At 44.2% G+C, this 26,750-nt stretch overlaps 1 protein-coding gene across 1 annotated transcript in view; it reads right to left on the bottom strand.

The window, feature by feature from the left end:
• SLC37A3 (solute carrier family 37 member 3) overlaps window positions 1-26,750 on the bottom strand; it is a 47,367-nt gene that overhangs the window by 2,902 nt on the left and 17,715 nt on the right. The window contains 10 exon segments of the mRNA XM_040471797.1: window positions 3,728-3,879; window positions 5,619-5,666; window positions 6,270-6,371; window positions 8,187-8,328; window positions 10,795-10,973; window positions 11,708-11,792; window positions 14,510-14,606; window positions 18,650-18,795; window positions 20,863-20,946; window positions 23,868-23,960. Of these exon segments, the coding sequence (XP_040327731.1) occupies window positions 3,728-3,879; window positions 5,619-5,666; window positions 6,270-6,371; window positions 8,187-8,328; window positions 10,795-10,973; window positions 11,708-11,792; window positions 14,510-14,606; window positions 18,650-18,795; window positions 20,863-20,946; window positions 23,868-23,960 (1,128 nt within the window).

The following is a 26,750-nucleotide window of genomic DNA, read 5'->3' as shown; positions in this document are numbered from 1 at the left end:
GACCTCAATCAACTGAGTCACCCAGGCACCCCTCTTCTAAGAGTTTTCATGGTTTTAGCTCTTAAAGTTAGGTATTTAATCCATTTTGCATTAATTTTTTGTCCATGCTATAAGGCAAGGGTCCAACTTCATCCTTCTGTGTGTGTGAATATCCAGTTTTCCCAGCACCATTTGGTGAAGAAACCATTCTTTCCCCATTGAATGGTCTTGGTGCCCTTGTCAAAAATCAACCGACCACAGGTGTGAGTTTCACACATGTTCTTCCATCACACACTACCAGTGAAATTCGTAAGCAAACAAATTTAAAAGCCAAACAAGTGAGGGGCGCCTGGGTGGCTCCGTTAAGCATCCAACTTCGGCTCAGGTCACGATCTCACTGCCTGTGAGTTCAAGCCCTGCATCGGCCTCTGTGCTGACAGCTCAGAGGCTGAAGCGTGCTTCAGATTCTATGTCTCCCTCTCTCCCTGCCCCTCCCTGACTTGCACTCTGTGTCTCTCTCTCTCTCTCACTCTCAAAAACAAACATTAAAAAGCAAAACAAGTGAGTAATTTACCCTAGATTATGAAACTATGAGATCTGGTCGCTCATTAAAGAGCTCAGAGCAGTGCCCCCATATCTTTCTGTTACTTTATCTTTCTTTTAAATAGTTTTATTGACGTATAACTTATATAACATAAAATTCACCCATGCAGCTCAATGGTTTTGAGTATACTTACAGAATTGTGCAACCATTACCATAATCTAATTATAAGCCATTTCTATCACCACCACCACCCCGCCCCCCCCCCCCCACAAAGAGACCTCGTACCTATCAGTAGTCACTCCTCAGGCCCACCTGCTCCCAGGCAACCACTACTCTCTTTCGCCCATTTTGGATATCTCACATGAATGAAATCATTTACAGTATGTGGTCTTTTGTCACTGGCTTCTTTCACTTAGCATAATATTTTTTAGGTCCATCTACGTAACATCTATCCTCTTTTAAGTGCCAGATACCCTCTTAAAAATACTACTCCATCATAATGAATACACCACATTTTGTTCATCCATTCTTCAGTTGGTGAACATTTGAGTTTTTTCTAATTTTTAGCTGTTAGGAAAAATCCAGCTATGAACATACGTGTACACGGGTTCATGTGGACACGTGTGCTCATTTTTCTTGGGTAGACACCATGATTTAACCTTACTGATCCCCTACTGTGTGTTCTAAACACACTAAGCATTGGAGGAAAGGAACAGTTCCTGTTTGCAAGGAATGCAGTCTGGCACAGACAGATAAACCAGGAAGCGGGATGCCCCATGACAAGCACTGTTAGAGGTGAGCACCAAGTGCTATGGAAACTGAGAGGGCAATTTTCTTGTGAAGTCAAGGAAAGGTGGGGAAAGAAAGCTGTTCAGGGTAAGTTAAGAGAGCTGGGACAAAGCTCATCAAGTTTCTGATATTTTTTTTTTAAAGTTTTTTTTTTTTCAACATTTATTTATTTTTGGGACAGAGAGAGACAGAGCATGAACAGGGGAGGGGCAGAGAGAGAGGGAGACACAGAATCGGAAACAGGCTCCAGGCTCTGAGCCATCAGCCCAGAGCCTGACGCGGGGCTCGAACTCACGGAGCGCGAGATCGTGACCTGGCTGAAGTCGGACGCTTAACCGACTGCGCCACCCAGGCGCCCCAAGTTTCTGATATTAAGTCACAGAGTTTGGGATTTCATGCCCCGAGCAATGGGAAATTACTCAAAAATCAACATGGAAGAGGAATGAATAAAGCTAACAATGATTCACTCCTGACCCACTTCCCTGACCACCAAAGTAAACCCAACGCTAACCCACATACACAGTTAGGGATCCAAATACTGGCAGGTGAGGCACCCTACACAAAAATAAGCTCCTTGAAATGCTCATTATAACATGCCTACTTGATTAATGCAGAAAACATCAGTGAGAATGAGAACCTGAAATACAGTAGTGTCAGAAAAGGATGTCCAATACAACCACCCCTGATCGCTTACATGAACACGAAGACCTCTGAACTGGTAGCCAACAGCATTCTTTGGTTTCTATTCCAGAGCACAATCAAGTAAGCAAATTTCTCCTACTTTTTCTTGGATTTTCCTTCCTCTTCAGTCTCATCATCAAATATGCTAATAAGCACATCAATCACATCGATCAGTCGTTCTACAACAACTCAACAGATGCTGGAAGGTCTACTGTGTGCCAGGCACTGTTCTATGTACTGGGGCTACAGCAGAACACAATGCAAAATGCTGCCCTCGTGATGCTTACAACATGGTGGGGGAGTCAGACATTCACAAATAAATATACAAGATACGGCTGACTAGTGATAAGCATCAAGATGCTTATCTTCCTCAATTCTTTTTCTCTCATTAACCACCAGCAATCTGCCATCGGTGATCTAGCCCCACAGAGCAAGCCAAACAGCAATATTCAGGTCCGATAATGACCTGTCAAAACTAAGAGCGTTTTCGATTCCATTCTCCTTCTCTGGCCTCTCTATACCTATGACCTTACTGACTAACACCTCCCCTTTCCTACACGTCACCCTGCTGACTTCCTGTTTCTTCGACCACTGGGCAGCCTCTGAGATTTTGTCTATATTTTCCTTCCCCATTAAACATCTCATTCACTTCCAAAGTTTCAACTATTTTATCTATGCAGATGATTCTCTGATCCTTATTTTTGCAAAAGCAGCACTCAATGTGCTGGAAAAGTATAACCTAAGAGAGGCATGACTCACAACTGTCCCAAAGAAAAGGTTGAATTTAAGCAAAACAAGATCGATTTGAGTTGTTCTGACTACTTATTGTAGGCCAATCTTAGCCTAGATGATCTCAAGTTTAGAGTGCATCACAATCACCAGGAAGGCTTTTTTTTTTTTTTTTTTCATTTTTTTTTTTTCAACGTTTATTTATTTTTGGGACAGAGAGAGACAGAGCATGAACGGGGGAGGGGCAGAGAGAGAGGGAGACACAGAATCGGAAGCAGGCTCCAGGCTCTGAGCCATCAGCTCAGAGCCCAACGCGGGGCTCGAACTCACGGACCGCGAGATCGCGACCTGGCTGAAGTCGGACGCTTAACCGACTGCGCCACCCAGGCGCCCCCAGGAAGGCTTTTTGAAACGCAGATCTCTATGTTCTAAATCAGCAAGCCTGTGGTAAGCTTAGCGTTCTGTACTTTAATAAATCACCTAGATGATCCTGACCCAAGACTTTAATGAACCGCCCTTTGAGACACAGCCATTGGAAACAGAGAAAATGACTCAGAGCAGCTGCCAGAGTCCGTGGCGATTTCTGGTAGGGATCCACGTGAAGAACGTGTGTGTCTGGTAGGAGAGAGGAGGTAGGGTGTGCATGCCAGGTGGGGGATAACGAGAAGCATGTGTCTCAGGGCCCCGCAGACTGCCAAGTTCAGGCTAGGAAGAAAGGAGTAGCAAACTGGGACCGAGAGCTGTCTTATGAGGTGTCGGCTAATTTCCAGACAGGAAGAATCTGGATATTAAAGTGGGAAGAAGAAACTAAAAAACGTAGAAAGACCTTCCATATCAGGTCACATTAGCTGACCTCAGAGGAGATTAGCAACGTAAGGCTTTACGGGAAAGTGTCCTGTATAGCACTAGAGTGCCACCTACTGTGGCCCGGTGGACAGATGTAAACTCTTGGACCATTGAGAGACTACTCACCACTCAGTCTCACCCCCTCTCCTGTTCTCTCACCTGGCCTACCGCTGCTCCAATGCTTCCGGTTCCATCAACAATTCCTGTGACGGTCGCCAAAGCCTCACTGCTCCCTTGGATCAGCTCTTGGTGACCCAGGTCCGCAGAAATAGCAGAGCTAATCATATTAGAAGGTCCACCAATAAAAAATCCTGAAGTCATAAACAAAACAGGTTCTCATTAACACACTATTCTTAACACCACTAGAAATCTACTGGACAAGATAAGCTCTTATCCAAACATTTTTTTTTAATGTTTATTTATTTTTGAGAGAGAGAGAGACAGAGTGTAAGCAGGGAAGGGGCAGAAAGAGAGGGAGACACAGAAGCAGGCTCCAGGCTCTGAGCTGTGAGCACAGAGCCTGATGTGGGGCTCGAACTCACAAGCCGTGAGATTATGACCTCACGGTCATATGGAGATTATGAGCCAAAATCGGATGCTTAACCCACTGAGCCACCCAGGCACTCCTCAACATTTTAATCAATATGCTGAAGAGAAACAGTGAAGGGGGGGGGGGGAGAAGAAACCAGTAAAAATGAACACTCTCCCAGATAGTGACATCTTCAAACTAGTTGGCATCTGCTTTTCTGAAAGTCCTACTTGAATTATGTGATACGGCAGTGTATTTTCATAAAAGCCAAAGATACAGAAAATACAGTAAACATACAGCCTTTCTAATGTTGCAAAGGCTGCGTTCATTAGTAACTAATTACACTCGCTTGTCGACTTCTACGGTAGAGTTGTATCAACTGAGCATTTGACTATCCAAATTCAACCACACGTACTGAAAATAAGAGCGAAGAGAAGCAGCTCCACAAGCGGCGCAGATGGTTCTTCTCAGCCACCGCCCCCCGCAAGGCTGTCTGAGGACTGAGCAGAGGCTGGCCTGTGTGAATCTGTTCGCACGGCTGGAATGAGCTCCATGTGCCTCACGTATCATGAGCAGCTCTCACTCTCCTGAGTATGATCTAAAGTTTAAAAGTCATTTTTCCATACCACGGCCCTGATTACACTCAACTGTTTCATCTGCTGCTCCAGTGGAGAAACACTGGCCAATTCCAACACTGAAAGCTGGTGAACTGGTTTCTAACGTGCCATCTTCCTAAGTCGCTTCTAGAAGTAACAGGGGAAGCTGAGGCCAATCAAAAAATACTAGAGGGGCACCTGGGTGGCTCCATCGGTTCAGCGTCCAACTTCGGCTCAGATCATGATCTCGCGGTCCTCAAGTTCGAGCCCCGCGTCGGGCTCTGTGCTGACAGCTCAGAGCCTGGAGCCTGCTTCGGATTCTGTCTCCCTCTCTCTGCCCCTCCCCCACTCGTGCTCTGTCTCTCTCTCTCTCTCTCTCTCTCAATCTCTCTCTCTATCAAAAATAAATACACTTAGGGGCGCCTGGGTGGTTCAGTCGGTTGGGCATCCGGCTTTGGCTCAGGTCATAATCTCACGGTCTGTGGGTTCAAGCCCCACGTCGGGCTCTGTGCTGACAGCTTGGAGCCTGGAGCCTGCTTCAGATTCTGTGTCTCCCTCTCTCTCTCTGCCCTACCCCTACTCATGCTCTGTCTCTTTCTGTCTCAAAAATCAAAATAAACATTAAAATTTTTAAAAAATAATAATAAAATAAATAAATAAATAAATAAACTTAAAAAAAAATAAAGTAAAAAAAAGTACTAGAAAATCTCTGTCAAAAGGGACTGCTTCTCTAACAACAGGACTGAAGAGGTCACATAAGAGCAGAGAAACAGAATCTGAAGTAGACAGTTTTCCTTTTACCATGTGAGTTCTCCATAACGAAGGGTTAGTATTACTCAAACTGAAAGAGCACACAGTTTCCCTCTCTTCTTTTTATTTACAGAGAAGTAGTAATAGTATAACGAAACGGAGCCACACAACATACCTGTAACCGCCATCAGAAGTGCGTTAATGGACTTATCGTTTGGAGAACCTAAGAGGAGGGACACAGAAACAGCGTGCTGATTTTAAGAACGGATTACACGGGCCCGCACCGAACAGCACACAAAGATCTGGATCTCGGTGACCTCACAGATCACTCCCAGAGACAACAAAGGGCTACAAGTCTTTCACCGCCTGCCCCAACTTTTATTTGTAATGTCTGCCACTTGCTGGTGCCCGAGCTAATGAGACTTCTAAAAGCTAAGGAAAAACTCTACTCCCTTCTCAGCAGCATCTTAAGGGACATATACCAAACCTACTAATTACCATCTCTCCTCTTTTGAAACCCTTTCCCTTTTATTGTTTTATTGCCTCTAATGCTGGCCCTCTGGAGCCTACCCTCAAACAAAGCATATACACTCCCAAGCAAGCTTTTAAACCAACCAACAAAGCAGAAGAGATGCCAGTTTCCTCCCCAACACAAATAAAACTACGTGATGATACTTTTACCAGGCACTTACAGGACCATACAAAGGTCTCGGATCAGCCTTTGTAGCCGGTCTCAAGGATCTCCCTGGCGTTGATCGCTGACTCATGGCAAAGGCCTGAGTCCTAAGAGATCAGAAAAACAATTGAATTGCAAGGGAATACTCACGGCTGTATCCAACGAGGGACCCAACTGCCAGAAGCAGGCTCAGAGCTAAAACCGGGGCTCTCTTCTGTAACACGTCAGAGACGAAACCTTGCAAAGTTCCACCTGTGAAGCACAAGGAGCCCATCACAATCAAAATCGTTTATCATGTCGCTCAGTTACCTGAAACTCATTCGCCATGTACCCTCTACCTGCTAGAGGATCCTGAGACTGGTCCACCCAAAAAGAGGGCTGACTCTCCTAAAAAGCTTCCACCAGAGCTTCCTTTTAGGAAGAATGCCTGACTGTCAATTGCCGTGATGGATGACAGGGACAGGACACCATGAATCAGACAGCAAAATAAGGAAAAATCATCAAAACCACCCACTGTCTCTTGCTGTTCTCCCTTTTCAAACCAGCTGTGAAGGCTTTTCCTAATTCTTCTGCTTTTTATTTTAAAAGATACAGGGGTGCCTGGGTGGCTCAGTCAGTTAAGCGTCCGACTTCGGCTCAGGTCATGATCTCTCAGTTTGTAACTTTGAGCCCCACGTCGGGCTCTGTGCTAACACCTGGGAGCCTGGAGCCTGCTTCGGATTCTGTGTGTGTGTGTGTGTGTGTGTCTGCCCCTCCCCCACTTGCGTTCTGTCTCTCTCTCTCTCAAGAATAAATAAACATTAAAAAAAATTGTTTTAAGTTGATTCATTAGGGGCTCCTGGATGGCTCTGACAGAACCTGCTTGGGATTCTCTCTGTCTCTCCCTCTTTCTCTTGTGCATAGGCCCGCCCTCTGCCCCTCCCCCTGACCCATGCACATGTGCTCTCTCTCTCTCTCTCGCTCTCTCTCTCTCCCCCAAAATAAATAAGCATTAAACAAACAAACAAAAAAAGATGATTCATTGAAGACCATGCCTCACAGGCTATTAGTAGCAGCCAATAAATGTTCACTAAAATTAAATGCAGTGATTATGGTCTGGTGATAATGCACAGGCCAGGATCTTTAAAAAGAGGTGATGTGAATCCTTCAAACAACAAGGTCACCTTTAGATACAGCCCCATTTCGAGTTCTAGGGACTATGGGACATCTGGTACATCCTCCTCAGACAGCAGAATCCAGAGGTATGAGCAGGTCTAAAGGTGACAGCCTCACCTTTGGCTCTGTATCTAAGGCTAAGGGCAGACAAGTTCAAGTACAATAACAGGGTATCGCCTGAGGATGCACCGCTCTCACGTGTTCAGGACAGTTTAGCCTTACCACAATTCTAAATCCAAACAGCACAGAAAAGATGTTAAGGTTTTGCCACAGCAACAGCAGTAACACCCACTACCACAGTCCATACCGCTGTCTTGTTTTAAAGTTTCTCCCGTACGTGTTTATACTTCCAGCTATAGCAAAAAGTTACCACTAAAATCTGCTGTGTACAATGAAACAGCTGCAAAATGTGCGTAGGAATTAATCCCGCTATTATTCCTACCTCTATGGTCTGACAAAATCTACACACTAAGCTAGTATCTCCCCTTCTTTGGTGTGGGTGGTGGGAAAGGTGGTGGGAAATAGATCAAATGAACACATTCACATTCTAACTCGGATCCCTGGCATGTGATTAGCTTTAGAGCTCAGATATCACTTACAAGTGTACGAAAGGGGGTTACACTTTACGGAGGGAAACATCGCTGTGCTTCCCAACACAAAAGAACTGATCCATAAACAAAGAACGGAGAAACAAGAGCCCTATAAATCACAGGGCTGCCGGGGGCTGGCTCTTCTTTTCTATGGATTTTTTTTTTTTTTTTTTTTTTTAAGAGTTTGTGTGTTTACTGATTGGGCACTTTAGGAAAAATGGCTGTGGACTAAGTAATAAAACAAGGATGTCAGATTTCATAACCCAGTAAAATATTACTAGTGACTAACTCCCTTTACAGAAAAAGATGCATCTGGCCTTACCTATAATTCCTCCAACATCGTACCAAATGGACAGCTTGTCAGCTTCAGCCTCCTTCCATCCAAAGTTGTTACTCAGATAAAAGGGCAACCAGAAGAAGAAGGAGTAATTTACCAACTTCAAGCAGGCATAGGCCAGTGAATACTACAAGAAAAACATGCGACTATCAGTGAGAGCAAATAGCACAGCAGGACCACAATTTTTAACATAATTAAAAAAGCAAAACCAGACACAGGAGTTTGGGATAAACCCACCTGATTCTAGAATTAAACATTTCTACAGATTCCCTGACTTTGCCTAGCCTCCCTCTTCTCTTTATCCCCATTAGCTTCCAGAAAAGCACATGCAGCAGGCCTTTAAAATAAGAACACATAGGACTATTTCTTGACTGTCCCCAATTTCTTCTCCTTCCAGTTCTCTGGTAGAAGCAAACCAGTGTTTTGAACCTAAAAGGCAGGGCATTTACTCGTGTTTCTTTATTTAGACAAAGATAAAAGGTATTCATCCCACTATCATTAACCAAAAGCAAAGAAATCCAGTAAGCATCTCGGCTTTTCTTCCAAGCAGCCAAACCTTTCTGGTTCGTCTACTTCCTGCAAAGTTAACACTATGATCAGTGGAGGGCAATAGGACTACACTCCAGTTTCAAGGTCTAAAAAAAGCATCAACGTTAAAACTATTTTCATATTATGGTGTCCAAAGGCTTTATATTCCAGTGGAAAAGAAAAAGTATCTTTGGTGAGTCAGCAATGAAGGAACACGACGGTCACGGGCCTCGTGACTCTACTTGGAGGAATAAAAGATGGCAGTGGGGCTAAGACTCCTATAGTCAACACATTATTACCAGGAAATCCTGACATTTAGCATCAAAGGAAAAAGGGGGAGGAGCAGAGAGACCGGACTTCAAAGGGTGTCTGGCTAGTATATTCTTTTCCCTGGAGCTGCCAGTTATTCCCTAGGTATCACTTGTTTTAAAACAGCTTCCCTGGCAGGGCAACAGCCACCCCCTAGAGAGCTAAATCCCAATCATGAGGGCGTTTTGTCCAGACAGCCTGCTGCAGAGACAAAGGAATTAAGTTAACTAGATTTCCTCTGCATCCCTGCCTGTGTCAGGGAACAATCGCCTGTGAAATACAAAGGAATAGAAAAAAAAAAACACTTACAACAACAGATTTTTAAGTCCTGTCCCCAAAATTAAACTATTACCAGCAAAGTATTTTAATAACTAGTTAAAAATTACTAATCACTAGCATGAGAACAGGCCTAAAGGAACTTGCACTTCTCCTGTATAACATATCATCTTTTGGTGACAGAATTGTGGAAACTCACACTTACATTTGAACTTAGAGTTCACTATCTGTTTGCAAATATCGGTCCTCTCGGCTTGGAGGCAGAGGTCAGAGGGAACAAGTATGTATGAGAAAGGACAACCTGCAGGCTCTGAATCTAGCTGAGGGGTTACACTGTAAAGCACCATTAGACAATAAAATAAACAAAACCGGGTGCTTGTTCACAATACAATAACCCAATGTTCTAGGCCCCGGGGAAGGCTGGTTTACTTTCCACTCCAGAGGGAAGGGGAACAGAGACACAGGATGGGCTGAGGGACTTATCCCAGGCCTCACACAGAGTTAGTGGGTAAGCCGGACACATAACCTAGGCCTCTTAACTTCCACTCCCATGCTAGAGGGCCCGAAACATCAAGACAGAAAAACTGCAGCAGAAGGGATTTAGTTCAGACGTTAGACGGTTCTCCTGACCGTAAAGGTTTTGGAAACACTGGAATGCATTACCAAGAAGTACTGTGGAGTAATGTGCTCTGGACCTTTTAATAAAAGGGCAAACAATTTTGTTCCCGGAATGGTAAGAATATAGGCAAAGAAGGCAGACTGAAATGGACCATTCAAAACCCCCTCTTGGTCTACATATAATTCTATAATACTTCAACAAATCAGAAAGAATGTATTTAAAAACACCAATTTCGGGCACCTGAGTGGCTCAGTTGGTTAAGCTTCCGACTCGTGATTTCGGCTTAGGTCATGATCTCACAGTTTGTGAGACTGAGCCCCATGTCAGGCTCTGCCTGCTTGGGTTTCTCTCTCTCCCTCTCTCTCTCTCTGCTCCTCCCCTGTGCATGCGTGCATGTGCTCCCTCTGTCTCCTGCTCTCATTCAAAATAAATAAACATTAATAAACAAAAACCAAAAAAACATTAATTCTGCCTTCTTACTTGAATGCTAGGTCAGGGTCAGCACACTGGAGCTCACGGGCCAAACCTGTCCACACCCATTTGTTCCATACCATCCAGAGTTACTTGCTTCCTGGACGTGAGTAGTTGTGGTAGAGCCTGTACAATCCCCCCTCCAAAGTTAAAAACATTTACTATCTGGCTCTTCGCAGAAAATGTACACCAACCCCCGCATTAAACTGCAGATAAAATTTCAAGTCTAGAAACAAGCCGAGGGTCACTATCCAATATTCCTCTGAACATATACTCCCACAATAAGGTATCAAAAAGAAGCTAAACACTTAAAGATGCTTTATCCTAGGGAGGGTTCACATTCAGGCCATAATATCTCACTGGTGGTAAGGAGATCTGAGGGGCCCTTACCGGTATAACTCCAGGAAGACAACAGGCCTGATAAAAGCTGATTGCCTTGACTTGGGTAATAGTGCTGCCTTCTTGAATGGAATAATTAGGTCCATATTCATCTTCGTTTTCGGCACCATTAATTAATGGCCTGTGTGAGTCTTCTTCAAAACTTTCTTCTGCCTCAATACCTGGGATACCTGCAACAGTAACAGCCACCATTTACAGAATGCCTTCTAGATGCCCGGCACTGGGCCGAGGGTTCTGCATGTATCATTGCTCGTGGGGTTCGTATTATTTTCATTTCCACATTACAGAAGAAGCGACTAAGGTTCAGAGGCCAAGGTCAGCTGAGGTCGGCTAAGATCACACAGCTAATAAGCCACAAAGCCAGGACTCTGCTTCTACTTTACCTGGCTTCAGAGCAATGCTTTTTCAACTACTTCACACTCTCTCTTACATTAAAAAAAAATAAAATAAAGTGTTCACTACACACGAGTAAACTGACATGTCTCTTCAAGAACTCAAAAGACGGACTCGTACATTTATTTGCTTCTGTGGTTTTGCTCGTACATATTCTGTATGTAACCACAGATGAGTATCACACTAAATTACTTTTACGAAGGACAAGAAATGTCTGAAGAAGTGAAATGAGAAACATTCCATGCTAGTTTCCAGTCAGTATTCTCGATTACAAAGCTCATTTGCCAATGAAGAGTTTTCCCTGAATCCGGGAAGGTGAGCCTCGCTCCCCTCCAACGTCCGCAGCTGTGCTGGGAGAGCCACCCACAGGGTCTACTGGACACACAGAGCAACGCCACTCCTCTAAGTCACTGAAAGGGGCTCACAGTTCTCCTAGGGAACAAGAACCTGGCCGTGCAGGCCTCACCCATAACCGTAAGACGTTCTGAACAGAAAGGCCGCTTCTCCTCACCAATTTCTTCTGGTGACACCAGGAGTCCAAAGAAGATGATGATCCCACCAGCAAACTGCACTGCCGCGGTCACCAGAAAGGCATACTGGAGAAGAGAGGAGAGAGGTGCTTCCTTACCCATCTGGGGGATTCATTCAAGCACATTCATTAGAAGCACCCATGGGGCAGGTGGGGAGCTGGGCAGGAAGAACAGGGAGACTGGCAAGGAAATAGCCCGTGCCAGGCACAGAGCTGTTTCGCGTGTTTTCCCAGGCATCTTCCCCACGAGGCTCAAAGAGCACAATTAAAGTCCCAGGGACACTGAGTGGTACTACAATTGTGAAATCAGGACTGGCTCCCAAATCCTCATTCTTCGCACCACACAGCCTCCCACAAGAGACGGTATCTGCCCCCGCAAACATTCTATCTGGTTGAGGGGATTAAACAATACACCAAACAATAACACGAGGCATCAAGCGGCCGAATAGATGAGAAGACCCAGTCCTAATAAGAAACACATAGAGAAGGAAACAGCTAATGATGCCGACATAGCAAGACAATGTCTTAAGGAAGAGCTAAAACAGGCAGCTGACGGTCTTTCCCAGCACGACTGAAGCAAAGAGGGCTGGGAACTGGATAGAAAGTCTCCTACATGGTCAAAGCAGATGGCTTGTGCTGAGGGACAGTAGGGAATAAAACTGATAGGAAAAGCTGAGATCAAGATGAAAGAACCTCAAAAGCCAGGCTGCAGAGCTGAATTCTGTTTAATAGAGAATGGAACCTGATGTGGATAGACAGCCTAAATTTCTGGAAAAGACGGTGACATGTTAGCGTTTCCAGAAGTCAAACCTGGGAGCAGCACACAGGGTGAACCAAAATTCCCATCTGAAGCAATGAGTATAATCCAGATGCAAATCTAAGAAGCCTAGAATAAAGGTGACTGGGAGTGCACGAAGGACCTCCCATTGACCCTAACTAGACAAAAATTCTTCTGAGACCATGGGGCGCCTGGGTGGCTCAGTCGGTTAAGCGTCCGACTTCAGCTCAGGTCACAATCTCGCGGTCCGCAAGTTCGAGCCCCGCGTCGGGCTCTGGGCTGATGGCTCAGAACCTGGAGCCTGCTTCCGATTCTGTGTCTCCCTCTCTCTCTGCCCCTCCCCCATTCATGCTGTGCCTCTCTCTGTCTCAAAAATAAATAAACGTTAAAAAAAAAAAATTAAAAAAAAAATTCTTCTGAGACCAAACCTTTGGTGAACTATTTAAAGATTTATTTACCTGTTTCCGATTCTGTGTCTCCCTCTCTCTCTGCCCCTCCCCCGTTCATGCTCTGTCTCTCTCTGTCCCAAAAATAAATAAAAAACGTTGAAAAAATAAATAAATAAATAAAAAGGGGCGCCTGGGTGGCGCAGTCGGTTAAGCGTCCGACTTCAGCTAGGTCACGATCTCGCAGTCCGGGAGTTCGAGCCCCGCGTCGGGCTCTGGGCTGATGGCTCGGAGCCTGGAGCCTGTTTCCGATTCTGTGTCTCCCTCTCTCTCTGCCTCTCCCCCACTCACACTCTGTCTCTCTCCAAAATAAACATTTTTTAAAACTTAAAGATTTATCTACTTTTTAAAAGATTAACTTACTTACATTATTTAGGTTTTAAAATACATATACTTTCACATGATCCAAGCAACAAAAAGTAGATTGTATAGTAAAAACTCTCCTTCCCACCTCTTCTCCCATCCACTTAATCCTCATTTTCCCAACATACGACCATTGTTATTTGATTTCTACTTCCCAGAGACTGTTTTAGAAACACAAGCGAATACAAATATATACTCTAACTTTCCCACCATTCTACAAAAATGGCTTCACTCATTACACGCTGTTCTGCACCCTCACTTTCTTCACTTAACATACCATTGAGAACTTTCCCTATCAGGACGGAGAAAGCTTCCAAATTCTAATTTATGGCCTTCAGCCTTCCGTTGAAGAGGATGTCACAGTTTATTTCCCTACTGGTTCACATTTGTTACCAATTTTTGTTATTACAAACAATGTTGAAATAACCGAATAGAAATATTACCTTGTATATGTGGAAGTATATTCACCTGTGGGATTACTTACTGGAGGTGGAACAGCTCAGTTAGAGCAGCTGTAATTTTGATGGACAGTCTCATAGTGACGCCAAGGGGGGGGGGGGGGTCAATGCTTGTTTACATTCTCATAAACACAAGATGTTATCAAACTTATGGATTCTTACCAATATAACAAGTAAACAGCATAGTTCCTTTCTTTTTTAGTGTAGTTTTAATTTGCATTTCTCTACCAACTAACACCTACGCTCCATAAAGGCAGAGATTTTTCTCTTTTCTGGCCAGTGCTCTACTCCCTACTGCCTAGGAGCACTTAGACTGTAATACATATTTATTGAATGAATAAGTTACAAATAAAGTGGCATATTTTGTCATATATTTCAAAACAATTTATATTTCTTTTTCATGAACTACACATTCAAATCCTTTACCCTCCTTTCTATTTGTTGTTGATCTTTTTATTATCAATTTGCAGATACTCTTTACATAGGAGGGAGATTAGTTCTTTATCTGTAACACGAGTTGCAAAGACTTTTCTCCCAATTGATTATATTGTCTTTAGACTTGGGCATTTTTCCCATGAATAATCTCTATGTTTGGATTTATCAAAAGTTTGTCTACTTTTAAGACAAGCCTTGCCCCACCCAAACATAGCTCTACATAGTTTTAAATAGCCATAGTACTATTTCCTAAAAAACAAAATATATTTATATACTCAAGAAAAAGCTAGAAAGAAATACCTACCTCATAACCATACTGCAGAACAGAAGAAGCTAGGCATGCTCCCAAAATATTGCCCACTGATGCACAGGCACTCCAGAGACCAAAAACAACTCCTCGTCTACGAGAACAGTAGAAAACAGAAAACAATACAATCAGAAGGAATTCTGATGCAGTTCCCATACAAAATGGCCAAAATGGTGGAAGTCCACATTACAAAGATCAACATTCTATCTTAAGATGTTTTTAAAGTACACCCAAATGACAAAACATCATGTTCCTTAAGGCTATTATTAAACTAAAGCTCATTTCGGGGTGCATCCCAAGATACTGTTAAGAGATTTTTGAAAATAAGCCACAGATTGGGAGGAAATAGTTGCCTATCACTGATCCAATAAAAAACTTGCATTTGAAATACAAAGAACTCTCAAAACTCAATAATACAAAACAATCCAGGGGCGTCAGGCTGGCTCAGTCAGTGGAGCATGCAACTCTTGATCTCAAGGTTGTAAGTTGAGTTGGGTGTAGAAATTACTTTAAAAAAAATTTTAAATCCTAAGGGGGAAAAAATCTAATACAACATTAAAGAGTATGAATCTACAATTATCTCAAATAAAAAGTTTTAAAAAAAGAAGCTTCATGCACACAAAAATATGATGCAAGTAAGCACATAAAAAGATATTGGACCCATCAGATATTAGGGAAATGCAAATGAAAACCACAGTGATGTACCACTGCATACCTACTAGAATAGCTGAAAACAAAAAAGGCCACATATACCAAGTGCTGGCAAGAACACACAGCAACTAGAACCCTTACACTCTGCTGGCAGGAATGTAAAATGGTAAAACCACTTTGGAAGAGACTGCCAGTTTCTTAAAAAGGTAAACACACACCTACCACATGACACAGACATTCTACTTTGAGGTATTTATCCAAGGAAAATGAAAGCATATGTTCTTTTAAGGATTTATACACAAATGTTCACAGGGGCTTTGTCTGTAATAACCGAAAACTGAAAACAACCCAAACGTTCAACAACAGCTGAAAAGATAAACAAATGGTGATACAATAGGTTACTACTTGGCTAAAAAAAGGAATGAACTATCGATACACATGATATGAATGAACCTGAGAATAATTACATTGAATGAAAGCAATCAAGAAACTATATACTGTATGATTCTATTTATATAAAATTTTAGAAAATGCAAAGTAATCTAAAGTGACAGAAAGCAGATCAACAGTTGCCTGGAGACAGCAATGGGAGGGAGGGAGAAGGTAGCAGGAGTGGTGGAGGAGAGGACTTTAACAAAACGGCAAGAGGAAACTCTTGGGGGTGATGGATATGTCCATTTTCTTAACTGTGGTGGTGGTTTTAAGGACGTATGCATGCCAAAACTCATCAAATGGTACATCTTAAATCTGTGCAGCTTATTATATACCTTAATAAAGCCATTAAAAAAAAATAGGTAAACCAAGAATCTAGTGGAAGGGAACCTAGCTACCACAACGGTCCAGGAAAGGGGTGCCTGGGTGGCTCAGTTGGTTAAGCAGCTGACTTCAGCTCAGATCACGCATGCGAGTTCGAATCTTGCATCAGAGTCTCTGCTTTAGCACAGAGCCCACTTCAGATCCTCTGTCCATCCCCACTCCCCTCTCTGCTTCTCCTTCTACCCCCGCACCCGACTCCTACCTGCATGTGTGTGTGTGTGCACATGCGTGTTCTCTCTCTCTCTCTCTCTCTCAAAAATAAACAAACATTTAAAAATAATAAAACAGGGGCTCCTGGGTGGCTCAGTCGGTTGGGCATCCAACTTCAGCTCAGGTCATGATCTCATGGTTTGTGGGTTCAAGACCCGTGTCGGGCTCTGTACTGACAGCTCAGAGCCTGGAGCCTGCTTCGGATTCTGTATCTCCCTCTCTCTCTGCCCCTCCCCAACTCATGCTCTATCTGTCTCTGTGTCTCAAAAATAAATAAATGTTAAAAAATTAAGGGGTGCCTGGGTGGCTCAGCCGGTTAAGCGTCCAACTTCAGCTCAGGTCATGATCTCGCGGTCTATGAGTTCAAGCCCCGCGTCGGGCTCTGTGCTGACAGCTCAGAGCCTGGAGCCTGTTTCAGATTCTGTGTCTCCCTCTCTCCCTGACCCTCCCCTGTTCATGCTCTGTCTCTCTCTGTCTCAAAAATAAATAAACGTTAAAAAAAAAAGTTAAAAAATTTAAAATTAATTAATTAATTAATTAAAATAAAAAATCATAAAACATACAAAATCTAGCAAGAGGGTCCTGGAGGAAAGAGTCAGGTCAGCCTCTGAACAACACTGGCTAACCAAAGACATGATTTTAGAAGAAACCAGTTGAAAAAGAACTGCTTTAAATTGTCATAGTTTTAATGGTACTTTGTGGTTTATTGCTGTGTTTTAGAGGAAACCTCACTGGGCCTTAAGTAGCACATCATCAATTTCACTTACTAGTATTACTTGTTTAAAAACAAATTGTCCAATGTTCAAAAATGAACAATAATGGCTCAAGTTTTTTTTCTTTGTGATTGATCCATAGAAATAATGGAATGGTCAACCTGTCCAGGCACTGCTTTCAAACACCCAGGGTCATCCAATTTATTTTTTTTTTTAACGTTTTATTTATTTTTTTGGGACAGAGAGAGACAGAGCATGAACGGGGAAAGGGCAGAGAGAGAGGGAGACACAGAATCGGAAACAGGCTCCAGGCTCTGAGCCATCAGCCCAGAGCCTGACGCGGGGCTCGAACTCACGGACCGCGAGATCGTGACCTGGCTGAAGTCGGACGCTTAACCGACTGCGCCACCCAGGCGCCCCCAGGGTCATCCAATTTATAAAAGCTCAGGTAAGAAGTGCCTGGGTAGCTCAGTCAGTTAAGTGTTCAGACTCTTGATTTTGGCTCAGGTCATGATCTCAAGGTTCATGAGATGAAGTCCACGTCAGGCTCTGTGCTAACAGCATAGAGCCTACTTGGGATTCTCTCTCTGCCCCTCCCACACACTTTCTCTCTCTCTCTGTCTCTCTCTCTCTGTCTCTCTCAAAATAAATAAATAAACATTTTGGAGGGCGCCTGGATGGCTCAGTCAGTTAAGAGTCTGACTCTTGGTTTCAGCTCAAGTCATGATTTCATGGCTTCATGCGTTCAAGCCCCACATCAGGCTCTGTGCAGGCAATGCAGAGCCTGCTTGGGATTCTCTCTCTCCCTTTGTCTCTGCCCCTCTCCCACTTGTGCTGTCTCTCTCAAAATAAATAAATTAAAAAAAACTTTTTTTTAAATGAATAAAAATTAAAAAAAATAAAAGCTCAAGTAAGAATGATCTCAAAATGATATGTGTCAAAGTGATTATCTTTGGGGCACCCGGGTCCCGGCTCAGTTACGCATCTGACTCTTGATTTTGGCTCGGGTCTTGATCTCGTAATTCGTGAGATCGAGTCTCCACATCAGCTGCTGGCAGCACAGAGCCTGCTTAGGATTCTCTCCCTCTATCAGCCCCTCTACCCTCCTCTCTCTTTCAGAATAAAAAAATAAACTAAAAAAAAAAAAGATTATCTTGGGGCACCTGAGTGGCTCAGTCGGTTGAGCATCTGACCTCAGCTCAGGTCATGATCTCACGGTTCGTGGGTCCGAGCCCCGTGTCAGGCTCTGTGCTGACAGCTCAGAGCCTGAGCCTGCTTCGGATTCTGTGTCTCCCTCTCTCTCTCTGCCCCTCCCCTGCTTGCACTCTATCAGTTTCTCTCAAAAATAAACATTAAAAAAAAAAAAAAAGAAAATGTACCAGGGGATGGGGGGTAGACTGGATGGCTCAGTTGGTTGAGCATCTGACCCTCAATGTCAGCTCAGGTCATGATCCCAGGGTCGTGGGATTGAGCCCCACGTAGAAATCTCCCCACCCCCACTCTCTCAAAAATAAATAAACATTATTTATTTAAGAATAAAAAAGAACGTGTCTCACGGGGCTAAGCCACCCCTCAAGTCCACACCATTTCCGACACGCTCCAATGTGAAACCTCTCAACTATTCTTTCTAAAATAGAGGGAAGGCATGGGAAGGATCAAAAAGATCAAGTTGACTGATGACAGGTGTGAATAATCTGATATTAAAACCACTTAAAAAGAGAAATTAAAGACAAGGGGAGTGGCATACCCCGCTTTCCCAAACCAGTTGCCCATAACCGCAACCACACAGGGCCAACCGGTAGACTGCAGCAGGCCATTCCCAATCCACAGACAGCAGTAGAGGCCCTTGTTGTAGAAATGCAGCCATTCTGTGACAGGGCCAAAGACGAACACCTACGAGGAAGGGAAGAAAAAGGGACACGTGACATCCACACGGACACCTAGAGGACACCTAACTTCCTACCATGCTTATGTTTCTGCGTGAAGAGACACATTCAAGGGTCCCGGGCCTAAGAGACACGCGGCTGACTCTCCAGAGGCTCCTGCTCAGAGCAGCACCAAGCGAGTAAGACAAACACGCCAAACTGCCGCCACTGACGAAAGACGTCAAACAACACAAAGCTCCCTGACGACCACCCCCCGGCTCAACGTGGATCTTCTGCTCTAAAAAGTTCAATCCTCATTGTTCGACCCCATCATACAGCTCTCGTTTTCTCGTCCTCAGGCCCATGTGTGTGGAGGACAACTGCAAGGACCGAGTTTGTGGATATAAGGTCAGTCAGCGCAGGGCCACACACACCGTGGGTCCAGGACACACAAGCATCATTATTACTGCAGCTGTCGAGAGAACCGGTGGAAGCTGTGATCAGCTCGGTAAATCAGTAGCGTTCGCCAAGCAACTGCTTTTTGTAGGCATTTTGCTCAAGTGAACATTTTGTCTGCAGTTGAAATTTCTTTGGGGAATATTCTGCATGGGTTAAAAAATGGAATGCACCATACTATATGTTTCCATTCTGGAATAAGCAAAAGTATAAGGAGAGAAAAACGGTCAGTGGTTGCTGACCAGAGGCTGGGGGAGGAGGGAAGAACGGTAGTGACACAACTGGACTCGTTTGTTGAAACTTGGAACCACACACCAAGAAGGGTGGGTTCATGCACATACTTCAATTTTTCAAATAATGTAAAAAAACAAAACAAAATGTATACAGGTTTTAAAATAAGATGTATACGTGGGTAGGCAAGCAGGCTACGAATGAATGAAGTGTTTCAATCTCTCAAGTGGCAGATATCGGAAAATAATCATAAAATAGGGTCTAACTGAAATCCATGCTTTCATTCAACCAATAAAAATTCCTCACTAGGAGCTAAGAAACAAACAAACAAAAAAGATGCATCAAATGTGGATCTTGACCTCTAGAGCACTAAATTAGCTAGGCGTTGTTCCCCAGGCCTCGCACGTAGAAACTCGCAAGAGCCTCCCTATCAGCCCTATGGGGAGGTCTTCAATGAGGCTGAAGCAAGAGCAATGGCAGCTGGGAGATGGCGGAAGAGGAAGTGACAGCCAGGTAGTCCAGGTCTCGGGAAATCTGTGACCTCAACCATCATGCTGCAGACCCCCAGGGAAAACAAGACTGATACAGAAATCAGCAGCCCAAGCAGCAGACAACGTAAGTGCTATGGCGGGGGAGCCCGGAAGAGGAAGCGATCCCTTTCAGGAACGAAGGAGGTCAGGAGAGTAAGGCACTATGAAAGAACTGCCATTTAGCCAGCCACTTGCAGGAGACCCTGAGTTAGACTATGGAGAGCTAACTGAACAGGGAGCCATTGGAGGCAGGAAGAAGAGCGAGAGCAAAGAGAGTGAGGCAGAAAGACACAGGCTGTGTTAGGACCACGGGAAAAATTATGGCCAGATCCAAGTGGTGAAGTGTAGTGGTCAACCCAACTACCAAGGCGGCTCAGGACCAGGTTCTTGAGAGCACTGAATGCCGTGCTATTTATGCTTGGCTTTGGTGGTGAACGAATCAGGGAAGGGGCATGATCCAAATCTCACTTTAAAAAGATTCCCCTAAGTGATGGGGCGCCTGGGTGGCTCAGTCAGTTAAGCGTCTGACGTCGGCTCAGGTCATGATCTTGCAATTTGTGAGTTCGAGCCCCACGTCGGGCTCTGTGCTGACAGCTCGGAGCCTGGAGCCTGCTTCGGATTCTGTGTCTCCCCCTCTCTGCTCTGTCTCATGCTCTGTCTCTCGATAATAAATAAATGTTAAAAAAAAATAAAAATAAAAAATAAAAAGATTCCCTCAAGTTGAAAAGGCACACAAGGTACTAAAAAAATGGAAGATTAATTCTACTCTCCTGTTCTACGTATAGAAATAGAGAGAGGACTTGGATTCCAAAATACCTGACCAAGATGATAATATTGATGATGTCGATAATGATAACACTAATACCTTTTGAACTTACCACTAGTGCAGAAGAACACATGCCAAACGACAGAACCCATCGCAAATTAAGCCGATCTCCAACAATTCCACTGATGAAAAGGCCCTAAAAATAAAGCATGTTTATTTTACAGCTCTGAGTAATGACACAGCATGAAAAACAGGAAGATACAATGCAATGCAGGTGAGGGAAACAAAACACTGACATGACTCAAAATTAAACTTCGTTCATAAGCCCAGACTAGCTGTCTCCATCAGTTTCACACATGTTTCGTGAAATGACAGTGGGTTTCTGCACATTACACTGTAAACAAACTCACGTACCCAAATACTACAATCCAGTGTAAACTCTGGTTCTACCACAAGTGGATCCCCATCACTGCCTAAAAAGGAGACTGGAAAACCCAAAACAAAACAAAGCAAAAATGCTAATGAAACAAGCACGCAAATATATTTCCTTTTCTAGAACAGATTAACTCCTAAGGATCAGCGATGTGCATTCCCACAGGGGTTACACTTAGCCATTTGCATTCTGAAATCAAGATGTGTCACAACGCGTCCTGCACAACAGAAGCTTCTGGGGCACAAGCACTGCCTGCTTAATCTGACCCTTGGGCTTCATGACTTCGCGAGGCAGGGAGTGTAGGGGCACAAAGCCAATAATTAGTTGAAGATAAGTACAAACGTTCTGCCTCCTGCTCTCCTCCCACTGAGCGGCAAGAATCAAAATCCGGTGGTCACGGCCGCAAGGCAGACTAAGGAGCCAAGGGCAATACACTGGGTTTCTTCCATTAATATGAATAAATGTCTTGACTGAAAACCTAAATCCAGGCATAGGTGTTTCTGATACACCGACTGTATCTACACTAGAGAAAATAGACGGTATGTCTCATCATCGACCTGTCGCTACTTCAAAAGAAACACCTGGAAGCTTCAGATTCTATGTTCCGTAGCTGCCACTCACACGTCTTATGCTACAGACAGTAAAGGGGGTGAAGAAAATCTCTGAATGTTTCAGATGGGGGAACCAATTTATTCTGCGCTATTCCAAATGCCTACATGATGCCTGAAGTGCCAGAGGGACGTGCGGCTCGAGATAAAGAAGCATGATCACGGACTGCCCGTGGCCCCTTTATCTCCTAAACCTACTGAATCCTGATCACAACTCTAGAGAAGAGGAAACTAAAGATCAAAAAAAGGGTTAAATTCCATTTGGAAAACAAATATGACACAGCCAGTTGACTGTGGTAGAGGTGGTCTTTGCACTGGACGATGCTGCTTCTTAACATACACCGTAAAGGCTCAGCGACAAGCACTCCAGGGAGTGCTCCACCCACAGGGGGTGCTCCACCTATAACTGAATGACCACGTTATTGGGATTTCCTACTCAAAATGCCCAGGGTGAAGTTAGGCTAATTGATCCACGATCTGCTCCAACTGTTTCTACTACTACAGGCTTCCTCTTTGAAGAAAAGATACTCCAATAATTGCCCAAAGAAACACTCAGAGATTACTCTGGGACTTTCACTTGGTGTTTCACATCACCTGGATATGTAATCAAAGGCTTTTTTATAACTGGACACATCTGCAAGAGACGAAATCAGACCCTGGGAGAAAAGCACGGATGGCTCACAGTATGCTCCCCGCGGCCTGAACTCAGCCGCCACCACACAGCTCCCACAACCAGAGATCCCAGCTGCCCGATCCAAGACGACTACCTTGGACAGAGAATTAGCGCCTGCCATGCTGGTATGGCTTCCAGGACACCACCATCTCTCGGTTCTCCCCCTTTACTGCTGCACCTCTGCCCACGTGCCCGTTCTTCACGTCCCCTGCCTCGAGATAACAGAAGCCCCATGGCTCAGTTGTCGCACCTCTTCTTTAGCCTCACCTGCTCCTTGGATGATTCCATCCAGTCTCCTAACTGAAAATTATCTAGATGCCAAAGACTCTGAAATCTGTACCCCTAGGCTGACCCTCTACCTTGAACTAGAGACTCACATAATCAAATGTCTACTCTTCATCCTTTGGGCAATAATAGGTATGTCACATGCAACCTATCTAAAAGAGACTGCCCCCAAAGCCTACCCCTCCCACCGTCCTCCACTCTGCTATGATACTTCTACCCTAGAGTTGTTCTCGACACCTCTCTTTCTCTTATATTCCACACGCAACAGGAAAAAGAATTATTGGTTCTACCTTCAGAACACAAGTAAAATCTACCTCTTCCCACCTCTGTTACCCCACCCTGGATCTGAGACATCATCATCCTTCACCTCAAAACCGGAATAGCCTAACCTGTCTCCCTGTTTCTGCCTTTGCCCTTGGTTCAGTCACCCAGGGCAGCAAGTGCACCTGTACAAACACGGGGCAGATCCCAGCACTTGTCTGCGCAAAACCTTCCATGGCTCCCATCTCACTCAAAGTTAAAGTCAAAGCCCCAACAAAGGGACCAAAGCCCTAAAGGTCTGAGCCCCATACCTTCTCTGGCCTCACTTCCTGTCTCTCTGTTCTAATCACCCAGACCTCATTCACATCGGGTCTTGGCTCAAATACAGCCTCCGACCCGAGGTCTTCCCCAGCCATCCTACCTAAATTACAACTCCCACCCGGGGCTATGTATTCCCCTTTCCCTGCTTTATTCTTCTCCACAGCACCTATCACCTTCACCCATCCTCTTTATTTGCTTATGTACAGCGCCGTGTTACTGTTGGTCCTCCTTAGCTCCCACCCAAGAACGTAAGCTTTATAAAGCTAGGGATTTTTCCTGTGTTGCTCACTGATGAACTCCCACAGACTAGAAGAGTATCTGGCGCATGATAGGTTCTCAGTAAATATTTGTCAGATGGATGAAAAATGAATGAATGGCTGGGTAGATGGATGGGAAGAACACAAAATATAAACTTCGGCAAAACTGAACTCTCCTGGGTCAGGAAATTCTAGAATCCCTTAAACACTTAGTAAGCGTGCAGTCGTTTCCATATAACATCTTTCCTCAACCTAAAACCCTCAAATTCTAAAACCTACCACAGCATAAGAGAAGAGGAAAATGGTGTCCAGCGTTCCAAGGAAAAGAGTGGCCTCCTCTGCGCTGGGGAACAAATGGTTGCTGCTCCAGATCTACAACAACACAAGAGCCAGGTCAGTCCCCACCGGTACCTGTCAGTCCTTCTCTCTCTCAAAGCACCTGCACCTACGGCCTCTGCCCGCCCTCACAGAGCCCTGGGGAGGTTGCACAGAGGAAATCAGTACTCTGTAGATAAGGAAACACACACGAGAGGGTTTGCAAGGTCAAAGCTATTTGCACAATACGAAAATGTGAGCTGCTTTTTTTCTTCTTTTGCACTGACGGTGCGTATGCAGCGGTGGGTAAAACTCCTCGTGGCTCAGCATGAGTCAAGGCTGTTACGCCAGACCCTACTATTAATCGTATATTCTTTATGGCCATGCTCACAGTTAAAAAAACAAAAAAACAAAAACAGGCCGATTTCACTTAAGAATGTCCTTGGTACATGCTAGATGCTCAAATATTTGGCGAGAAGCAAAAAGTATTAAATTTATTAAATCTGGCCCTCAAGTCTGCTTATCTCTAATATTCTGTGTGCCAGTGCTCGGCATCCAGGCACCATGGCTGTCCCGAGGAAGAGCACACGTGCAGCGTGTGAAGTACGAGCCACAATACGGTTTTTTTACTTGGAAGAATGACTGACAGAGGAGCCACAGTTATTCAGATTTGGGTATTTGGCAGATATGTCCTCAAAAAAGAACGAAATGATCCTGTCACTTCAAAATCCATTCAAAGTACAAGACAGACAAATGGATCTTAATATAAGTGTACAAAAAGCTAATCGATACAGTTTCAGATTCCACACGGCAAGTAACCTTTAAGAAATTGCCACTTGTCAAATTCTGGTGTACTATCAAAGACACATGCCCACAATCAGCTGAAAAAGCTCTTAAAGTACTTCTCCCCTTTCCACTGTGTATCTGTGAAAGGCCAAATTCTCTTCGAACAGTGCAAAGGATCAGATGGCAAGAGACTGAATTCAGAAGCAGACTGAAACTCTACTATCTTCTACTAAGCCACATGTGAGATTTGCAAAAATGTAAATCAATGTCATTCTCCTCATGAAGTGATTTTTTTTTGTCTTGAAAACTCATTTTTTATAAAATGTCATTTACGTTAACACATTATGGGTTTACTTAATTCATTTAAAAAATAACTAAAAAAGAGATGAGGTGGGTTTTTTTCCAATTTCTCAGGTTTTTAAAAAAATTTTTCAATGTTTATTTATTTTTGTGAGATAGAGAGAGAAAGAAAGAGAGGGAGACACAGAATCTGAAGCAGGCTCCAGGCTCCGAGCTGTCAGCACAGAGCCCGACACGGGGCTCGAACTCACAGACTGCAAGATCATGACCTGAGCTGCAGTGGGGTACTTAACTGACTGAGCCACCCAGGCGCCCCTAAATTTCTCAGTTTTAATTTCTAAAACAGTTTTAATTTCTAAAATATCTATAAATGTAAACCCACAAAACCAAAAACTCTTTGGGGTCCTCAACCCAAAAACTGAGAGAACTCCTAGAATAAATGATTTCTGAGATGGGTTGTTACAGGAAAGAAATTCTGACTTTAGAATATTAAAGAGGGGCGCCTGGGTGGCACAGTCGGTTAAGCATCCGACTTCAGCAAGGTCACGATCTCACGGTCCGTGAGTTCGAGCCCCGCGTCGGGCTCTGGGCTGATGGCTCAGAGCCTGGAGCCTGTTTCCGATTCTGTGTCTCCCTCTCTCTCTGACCCTCCCCCGTTCATGCTCTGTCTCTCTCTGTCCCAAAAATAAATAAACGTTGAAAAAAAAAAATTTAGAATATTAAAGAGAAAAATCACAATCAGCAATAAAGAAAAAAAATGTTTAACAGAAAGTAAAATCCCCAAATTATAAAAGAATGCATAAAGTGTGATTCTAAAGGATTGGGACTTATTTCTGTGTGGCTTCAGGCATCAGTCTTGCTCCTTTAACAACACCTCACATGCTGTCACGTAGAGAAAAGAGCAGCCCACACAATGATCGATCGGTATTTCCATGCACTAAGTGGGGCCCTAAAGTTCCCCAATTCGAGTCATTTTGCCTCAGGCCACAATCTTCCGCCCTGATGCTCATTAGGACCCAGGACCAAGCCCTGTTGGGCACACATCAATGTGAGCTAGAGACAGTGGCCTCAAACAGCTGCCCCAAGTTTCAGGAGTCCTTCTTTACTCTCTCAAGAGGTCACCAAAACTCCCTGCAGGTGTGGCTTTCACAAGAACGGACAGATTTCAAATAGCTTTCTTTTGCTTTACTACCAGAATTCAGCTGAAATATACTTTTGATGGTCTACTTAACAAGTGGAAAACAAAAACAAAAACAAAAAACAAAATAGTACTAACAGAAAGATACAGAAAATAGGGTAAGAGAACAAGCCTACTAAAGAAAGTTCCCTTCAACAACAGAAGTCAGACAGACTTGTCAGAAGGATACATACCAGTGAGAAATGGTCCATGCATACAGAGCAAATCACCCAGTGTTTAATGAAATGACTTGCACACGGTGAAATCCCATGCACTGCAGTGGTGTAGCTGAGCTGGCCTGCATGCACATACAATTAACATGGGAACCCCCGCCCTCCCTCCCCCGGCCTGTATGCGTGTCGGGTTTTTGCGTGTTGTGGGGGGGGAGGGGCTGTACTAAGCACCGAGGCACTTCCTGGAAGCATGAAATTGTGTGCGTGGGGGTTTCCTAAGTAAGAATGTTTAGCACAGAGTGAGGGCGAGGCATGGGGTGGGGAACTACTGACAAGAGCTTCCTGAAGTGGTGCACAGAGAATGAGTTAAAGCTGACTTCCGTTCTGGGGTCTGCTCTCTGACCACAGTGA

Source organism: Herpailurus yagouaroundi, unplaced genomic scaffold, assembly GCF_014898765.1.
Source record: "Herpailurus yagouaroundi ecotype Mexico unplaced genomic scaffold, PumYag 100, whole genome shotgun sequence".
NCBI lineage: Eukaryota > Metazoa > Chordata > Mammalia > Carnivora > Felidae > Herpailurus > Herpailurus yagouaroundi.
Note: the sequence above shows the minus strand (reverse complement) of the source record. Positions and strands in the feature narration are given on the sequence as shown.